The 8753-nt window shown below is 42.0% G+C and overlaps 1 protein-coding gene across 2 annotated transcripts in view; it reads right to left on the reverse strand.

The window, feature by feature from the left end:
• TPH1 (tryptophan hydroxylase 1) overlaps positions 1-5785 on the reverse strand; it is a 29415-nt gene extending 23630 nt beyond the window's left edge. For both annotated transcript variants that reach the window (XR_014465388.1, XM_083163935.1), the window contains exons 1-2: positions 5640-5785; positions 146-283 (exon numbers count right to left, since the gene is read on the reverse strand). Coding sequence is in view for 1 of the 2 variants with exons in the window: in XM_083163935.1 (XP_083020061.1) it covers positions 146-283; positions 5640-5729 (228 nt within the window). In the remaining variant the exon portion in view is untranslated. The remainder of the gene's footprint in view (positions 1-145; positions 284-5639) is intronic.
• Positions 5786-8753: the final 2968 nt, after the last annotated feature.

Genomic DNA, 8753 nt, shown 5'->3' on the forward strand with positions numbered 1-8753 from the left:
AGGGGGTTGGCTGGGGAACTTGTGAGACAAAATTGTTGGGTTCATCATCTATATTGCCTCCAGGCATCTGTTAGGAGGCAGAGCTTTCAGTTGGAAGGAGCGCTGTGCTATGTCAGTAAGATCAATCCAACAAAATTGAATGTACCTGGAAAACTTTCAGCACTTTCACAAGTCCATCAACTTCATTTTTCAGAGACACAATGACGGACGCCCGTCCCCTCTCCGCAACACTTTCTTTGTTATCCTTATTGTCTTCTATCTTCATATAATTTGACTTAATTAACTGAAAGACACAAATGGTAAAATTAGCACTTAAAACTTTAAAAACTTAAACCTTTAACAATGTACAGTAAGAGCTGAATATGAACTATCGATGAGAAGATTTCTGGACACGCATTTCGTGTATTGACCAGTCACCCCTGATGATGAAACCTTTACTGACCAGTCACCCCTGATGATGAAACCTTAAACTGACCAGTCACCCCTGATGATGAAACCTTTACTGACCAGTCACCCCTGATGATAAAACCTTTACTGACCAGTCGTGCCTGATGATAAAACCTTTACTGACCAGTTGCACCTGATGATGAAACCTTTACTGACCAGTCACCCCCTGATGATAAAAACTTTACTGACCAGTCGCCCCTGATGATGAAACCTTTATTGATCAGTCACCCCTGATGATGAAACCTTTACTGACCAGTCACTCCTGGTGATGAAATCTTTACTGACCAGTCACCCCTGGTGATGAAACCTTTACTGACCAGTCACCCCTGGTGATGAAACCTTTACTGACCAGTCGCGCCTGATGATAAAACATTTACTGACCAGTTGCCCCTGATGATGAAACCTTTACTGACCAGTCACCCCCTGATGATACAAATTTTACTGACCAGTCGCCCCTGATGATGAAACCTTTACTGACCAGTCACCCCTGGTGATGAAACCTTTACTGACCAGTCACCCCTGGTGATGAAACCTTTACTGACCAGTCGCGCCTGATGATGAAACCTTTACTGATCAGTCACCCCTGATGATGAAACCTTTACTGACCAGTCACCCTGGTGCTGAAACCTTTACTGACCAGTCACCCCTGATGATGAAACCTTTACTGACCAGTTACCCCTGATGATAAAACATTTAATGACCAGTCACTCCTGATGATGAAACCTTTACTGACCAGTCACCCCTGGTGATGAAACCTTTACTGACCAGTTACCCCTGGTGATGAAACCTTTACTGACCAGTCACCCCTGATGATAAAACCTTTACTGACCAGTCACCCCTGAAGATGAAACCTTTACTGACCAGTCACCCCTGATGATGAAACCTTTACTGCCCAGTCACTCCTGATGATAAAACCTTTACTGACCAGTCGTGCCTGATGATAAAACCTTTACTGACCAGTTGCACCTGATGATGAAACCTTTACTGACCAGTCACCCCCTGATGATGAAAACTTTATTGACTAGTCACCCCTGATGATGAAACCTTTACAGACCAGTCACCCCTGAAGATAAAACCTTTACTGACCAGTCACCCCTGATGATGAAACCTTTACTGGCCAGTCACCCCTGATGATGAAACCTTTACTGGCCAGTCACCCCTGATGATAAAACATTTACTGACCAGTCACCCCTGATGATGAAACCTTTATTGACTAGTCACCCCTGATGATGAAACCTTTACAGACCAGTCACCCCTGAAGATGAAACCTTTACTGACCAGTCACCCCTGATGATGAAACCTTTACTGCCCAGTCACTCCTGATGATGAAACATTTACAGACCAGTCACCCCTGATGATGAAACCTTTATTGACTAGTCACCCCTGATGATGAAACCTTTACAGACCAGTCACTCCTGAAGATGAAACCTTTACTGACCAGTCACCCCTGATAATGAAACCTTTACAGACCAGTCACCCCTGAAGATGAAACCTTTACTGACCAGAACAACCAGATGGTAAAATCTGAACAGAGCAAACAGCAGAAATATGAAGACACTTTTACCCCAAGGGGCTAAGTTTACTAATGTTAGCAAATGGAGCTCCTCCCTGAAATAAAAATACACACTCCCCAGAGTGATGACACACTCATTCACATCTGTGCACACATCCGCTACAATGAGGATGACTGTAAGGGTGGACCTATGGTTACTCATACTGTCTGCGCCAGTAGTGATGCTGGCGCCACGTTTCTCTAGGTACATCACACCTCTCAACTTTGCGGTCTATCGAATGAGGACACTGCCATGTCAGAGGCGTGACTGCCCCAAAGAGGGGGTGGGGCCATGAGAAGGACAGGCAAGGCCTCGGGTGGAGGATGAGGCCTAGAGCTGCAACCCTCCATTTTCATCACTTTGTGAGGGGGCAGCGCTTTACGAGATTCTGAGATATGTTGCCAAGATGCATACTGTACATAAATACTTGTTTCAAGAGCTTATAATCAAGTCTCTCCATGTGTAGCCTGTATTAATTATAGTAGTATACCCTGACATATATATTAGAATTTACTACCTTTAAGCGCAGAAATGAAATGAGTTGCAACCAGGGCTTAAAGTGGTCCAGGAAAGGTGGTGGAACTCATGTGAGTACCAGGAGGAGAGGGCCACAGGTGGAGGAGAACCATGGAGCCACCAGAACCTGAGGTAGGGGGATGTGGGACGTGGCTGCATCATCTATTGATTTCTGTAGAAATGACCGTGCAGGACCATGGTGGTGGTGGTAAATTTAGTTTCCCCTAGCATTACAGGTGGTGGAACTCAGTTCCACCTCCCACCCCAACTTTAACCACTGGTTACAGAACATAATGTTCACCCTGCCGTATTATAGAGTGACTGGTGCTAAAGCCCACGTGCATTAAATGTAATCTCCTAGACCTAGATCATAGATAACCAGAGTGACCCAGTGCAGACAGTGACACCGAGTAGCCGGGGAGAGTGTCAGACACATTGTGCTTTTCAGTGACCTTCTTAGGGTGTCTGGAGACCAGATCCCACGTAATCCTCAGCAAACCATAAGCAGCCGGATGATAGAATATAACAGGGCAAAGAGACAGGCTAGACTAGGCGATCCACCTTGATCATGGATGTTCTGGGATTAATGACTGGTTTACAGGTAACTTATATAACAGATAATGCACATTAGTGATGTGGCCACCCACTTTCCAAAAGATACTACAGAGTAAGATGATCTAAGGCAGGGGGTAGCCAACTGCAGTCCTCGAGAGCTACCAACAGTTAACGTTTTCCAGGTCTCCTCACAGAATCATAAGTGAAGTAATTAGCTCGACCTGTGGATCTTTTAAAATGTCAGTCAGTAATGAGTGCACCAGTGCACCTGCAGGGTGAGCTGGAAAACGTGACCTGTTGGTAGCTCTCGAAGACTGGAGTTGGCCAGGGTTGCCTACCCTCCCGGAATGGCCAGGAGGGTCCCGGAAAGAGGGACAACCCTTCCGCAAAGCCGCCTGGCTTCCGCGACCCCCCCCCCACCGTTTTAGCCCCGCCCACCGCAGTGCAATGGCATAAAAACGGCATTGCACGTCGGGGCGTGGCTACAATGGCGCTATCGCTCTGGCCACGCCCCCAACAAGTAGCCGTAAGTATGGAGTTGGCTACCTCTGGTTTATAGCAATGTCACTTTCCCTATATTGGTAGCAATCATGGAGAGGAAATAGTTATGTCATATAATTACAGAAGCTGAATAGCACAATAATCCCACCAAGTAAAACCACTTGTCTGTGTAATGCATAAGTACATTGTTGTGGCGATTCCCGAATTCACTGATTAATTAAAACATCACCTTTCATGGGTATAGGTAAAAACCGGACCAGACAGGACCCGGGAACACCAGACCGGCTCCATTCATCAATATATGTAATTCTGGAGCTTGTAGTGTCCGGTCTGGGGGGAGGGTGTATTGCCGGGGGTGTCCCGTCCGGGGGGTGTCCTGTCCGGTGGGGGTCTCGTCCTGTGGGGTTGCTTTGACACCTGTCACCAGGGAGAGAAGAAAGGGGAGGATACAGCCTACCTGCATGGTCCGGGGGTGTAATAAAAACAGGAACGGTCTGGACCACACAGAAAGGCTGTAATCTCCCCTTCCCCATGTCCTTGGTGAAAGCTATCACAGGCATCCTATCCCCCCCAGACAAGACACCACCCGGACCGGACACCACCCCGGACCGGACACTACATTCCGGGGTCTTGTCCGGGTCCGGTTTTTACTCGGTCCCACCTTTCATTAAGGTGTAGTCCCCTTTTGAGTCAATTGAAGGCAGCATCATATATACGAGTACATCCTATCTGACTCCAATGTAGCAAACATCAAAGCAATTTAATACAAGCATTGCACCATATATCCTGCTGGTGGCGCTGTTGTGTATGTGTGCCATATATGAAGGATGTCATATGACTGATACAGATATTGTGTTTGCTCTTGGAACCTTTGAAGGGTTTGGAAGTGAAGAGTAAACAGTACAGTATGTATTATTTAGTAACTGATGTACTGTTACAGTAGTATACCTTCCTCCTCCTCCTCCTCCTCCTCCTCATCGCTTCTGTCTACAGTCAGGTATAATTATTCTGGTGTCCTTGTCCACCTGACTTTATTAAATTACTCCTTCATAACCTCATTGTAGGGTACGTATATGTTAGTTGGGCGCCCCCTATAGTTAGTACGCTCATACCCCCACTATCCATGTCGGCATGGAGTTGATTTTATACAGTGTGGCGAGCGCAGCGAGGGGACATGGAAAACTAAGCAAATAGCTTAGTGGGCGCCCAACTAACATATAAGTACCATTGTAGATTGTGCCATGTGTCATAAAGTAACAATTCTGCCTTTAGATGCTTGAATTTGTCCCATTCTGGAATTGGGTAAAAAGCGGAACAGTCCGGACCCTGGAACGCGGAACGGTCCAGATTCTGGCAACAATCTTAGCCACTGTGTAGGTAGTAGAGAGCTTTCCCAACTACCTGGCCCGGACCGCTCCGGTAGGTGTTTTACCATGTTCCCGGATTATACAGAAATCTCTCCCATCCCGTCTCCCAAATGATCCCACGGGCCGAAATTCCCCAGAATGGTGCTGAATCGGCCCCTATATATATATACTGCCTATAGGCTGTCGGCATTTTCTGCTCTATATTTTTGTCGTTAACCCTTTGAGTGCCAAGTGAATCTGTCCAAATAGGTGTGAAAATTGCAGAGCAAACATTTTTATTCCCCACAATGACCTGTAATGTTCCCTTATATAGGAAATATCATCTTTTTTGACACAACATTTTTTATTTGAATTTATATAACAAATGTGAGCGACGCCGGCGTTTGTAGCGGATATTTTGCACATTACTCACAGAGATGTTGGCACTCAAAGGGTTAAAGAATTTCTGTTCCTCATCTCTGGGGTTTCTTTGAGTAGTTTAAAAGGTAAATACAACATTTCTTTACTTTCTACACTATACAAATAGCTGAGAATTGTGTATCGTTGTTTAATGACCAATCAGTTATTCTACTAACTGAGACATACAGTATTAAGGGGACATTTACTAAAGCTTCTAAAAATGACAATTGGGGCCAGCACATTTGTAAAAAGGGAAAAATATCTTATATAATAATAATAATAATAATAATATTCCTCTTACCTCATTATTTATCTGGTTCTCATCAATACTTATGTTAATGGAGTCGAAAGACTTGACTCGTCGCGGCCGCTCGGTCCTGCGGGAGTACATGCCTCTGAGTGCGCTCCGGGGAGAGTGAGCTCCTGAGGTTGGTCCTAGGCACAGGCTCCAGCATCTGACTGTCACCCAGGAGCTGCTGCAGCTACTTATACCGGCTGGGGGTGGGACTCTCATAATCTCTCCCAAAACTACATGGAAACATTGGGGGAGATATCAACGTCAAAGGTGACATTAGCAGCGCCTCATTAGCATTCAATTGGGGGGGGGGGGGACACGACACACAAGCTTTCTTCCCAAATCAAGGAAGGATACGAGACATTGAAACATAATATTAGGATATGTACGGAAAACATTATGCTACGGATAGATAGATAGATAGATAGATAGATAGATAGATAGATAGATAGATAGATGAAATAGTTGTTAGATAGATAGATAGATAGATAGATAGATAGATAAAATAGTTGTTAGATAGAAAGATAGATAGATAGATAGATAGATAGATAGATAGATGAAATAGTTGTTAGAAAGATAGATAGATAGATAGATAGATAGATAGATAGATAGATAGATGAAATAGTTGTTAGATAGAAAGATAGATAGATAGATAGATAGATAGATAGATGAAATAGTTGTTAGAAAGATAGATAGATAGATAGATAGATAGATAGATAGATAGATAGATGAAATAGTTGTTAGATAGAAAGATAGATAGATAGATAGATAGATAGATGAAATAGTTGTTAGAAAGATAGATAGATAGATAGATAGATAGATAGATAGATAGATAGATAGATAGATAGATAGATGAAATAGTTGTTAGAAAGATAGATAGATAGATAGATAGATAGATAGATGAAATAGTTGTTAGATAGAAAGATAGATAGATAGATAGATAGATAGATAGATAGATAGATAGATAGATGAAATAGTTGTTAGATAGAAAGATAGATAGATAGATAGATAGATAGATGAAATAGTTGTTAGAAAGATAGATAGATAGATAGATAGATAGATAGAATATCTATAGATAGATAGAATATCTATAGATAGGTAGATAGATAGATAGATAGATAGATAGATAGATAGATAGATAGATAGATAGATAGGTGAAATAGTTGTTAGAAAGATAGATAGATAGATAGATAGATAGAATATCTATAGATAGGTAGATAGATAGATAGATAGATAGATGAAATAGATAGATAGATAGATAGATAGATAGATAGATAATGAAATAGCTGTTAGATAGATAGATTGATGAAATAGATAGATAGATAGATAGATAGATAGATAGATAGATAGATAGATAGATAGCAGATATGAAGAAAGGGCACTCAGGGACTTTTTAACGGTGAAAAGTGGACTGTTTATTCAGTCAATAGTCGCCTACGTTTCGGGGTCTCCCCCTTCGTCAGGACAAATTAGTGGTAAAGACCACTAATCTTTACCACTAATTTGTCCTGACGAAGGGGGAGACCCCGAAACGTAGGCGACTATTGACTGAATAAACAGTCCACTTTTCACCGTTAAAAAGTCCCTGAGTGCCCTTTCTTCATATCTGCTATCTACAAAGGGCTGACAAGCCAACATCGCTGGCACCTGGGCACCTCATCTACCCCTGGCTCCACGGAAGACCTGTTGTGCCGGTTCTCTCGGTTTAGATAGATAGATCGATAGATAGATAGATAGATAGATAGATGAAATAGCTGTTAGATAGATGATAGATAGATAGATAGATAGATAGATAGATAGATAGATAGATGAAATAGTTGTTAGATAGAAAGATAGATAGATAGATAGATAGATAGATAGATAGATAGATAGATAGATAGATAGATAGATAGATAGATAGAATATCTATAGATAGGTAGATAGATAGATAGATTGATGAAATAGATAGATAGATAGATAGATAGATAGATAGATAGATAGATAGATAGATAGATGAAATAGCTGTTAGATAGATAGATTGATGAAATAGATAGATAGATAGATAGATAGATAGATAGATGAAATAGCTATTAGATAGATGATAGATAGATAGATAGATAGATAGATAGATGAAATAGCTGTTAGATAGATGATAGATAGATAGATAGATGAAATAGCTGTTAGATGATAGATAGATAGATAGATAGATAGATAGATAGATGAAATAGCTGTTAGATAGATAGATAGATAGATAGATAGATAGATAGATAGATAGATATAGATAGATAGATGATAGATAGATAGATAAGATAGATAGATAGATAGATAGATAGATAGATAGATAGATAGATATAGATAGATAGATAGATAGATAGATAGATAGATAGATAGATATATGGTATATATGAGATTTATACTGTAGAAAGTGAAACATGAGACATTTAGGAAGTTTAGACACGCTGCAAACAGCCTTTTATCATATAGCATGTTTTCTACACACACACACACACACACATATATAGATGGGGGTGGCGGCGGCACTCAACAAATAACTTGAGACCAGGAGACTGGATAAATCACCATTTCTAAGCCAGTGCGGCTTCTTTATCAAGGTGCAGAAGACCCGCTAGGTGGCCAATAGCGCTATTAGGGGGGAAGAGCCGCAGGATGTAAACAAAGTCATCCTGCGTCTCCTCCGTGTCCGTGCTGGCTTGTGTACCGGCGTTTTTTTATTGTGCCAAGTACGTGGATGCCTACTTTGGAACAAAGAGGACCTGGTCCACGCCAAGGAGTATGTAAGTATGGTTTGCATCCACAGGTACCCATACTGGAATTCTACTGGACAAGGGGACCGATCTTCAATCAACATAGGTAAGTATGGATGAATGGGCTCTGTGTGAAATAAAGTTTTGTTTTTCTTCTGTCAGTGTGCTTTTATTTAACTATTGGTTTTGCTGTGGAACTGAGTCCCAGCAAGCCCATTAATGGGCCGCAAGGTTCTCCAAGTCCCAGTATGCGTTCCAGGCTTGCTGAGACTCATAGTTCCACAACAAAACCCAACGGTTTATTCTATTTTTGACACTTCAATCAGCCTGATGCCCACAGCCCAGGGGTACTGGGGACAGCACCAGGTTTCAGCCT

The sequence above is a fragment of the Crinia signifera genome, chromosome 11 (assembly GCF_055691185.1).
Source record: "Crinia signifera chromosome 11, ASM5569118v1, whole genome shotgun sequence".
Lineage (NCBI taxonomy): Eukaryota > Metazoa > Chordata > Amphibia > Anura > Myobatrachidae > Crinia > Crinia signifera.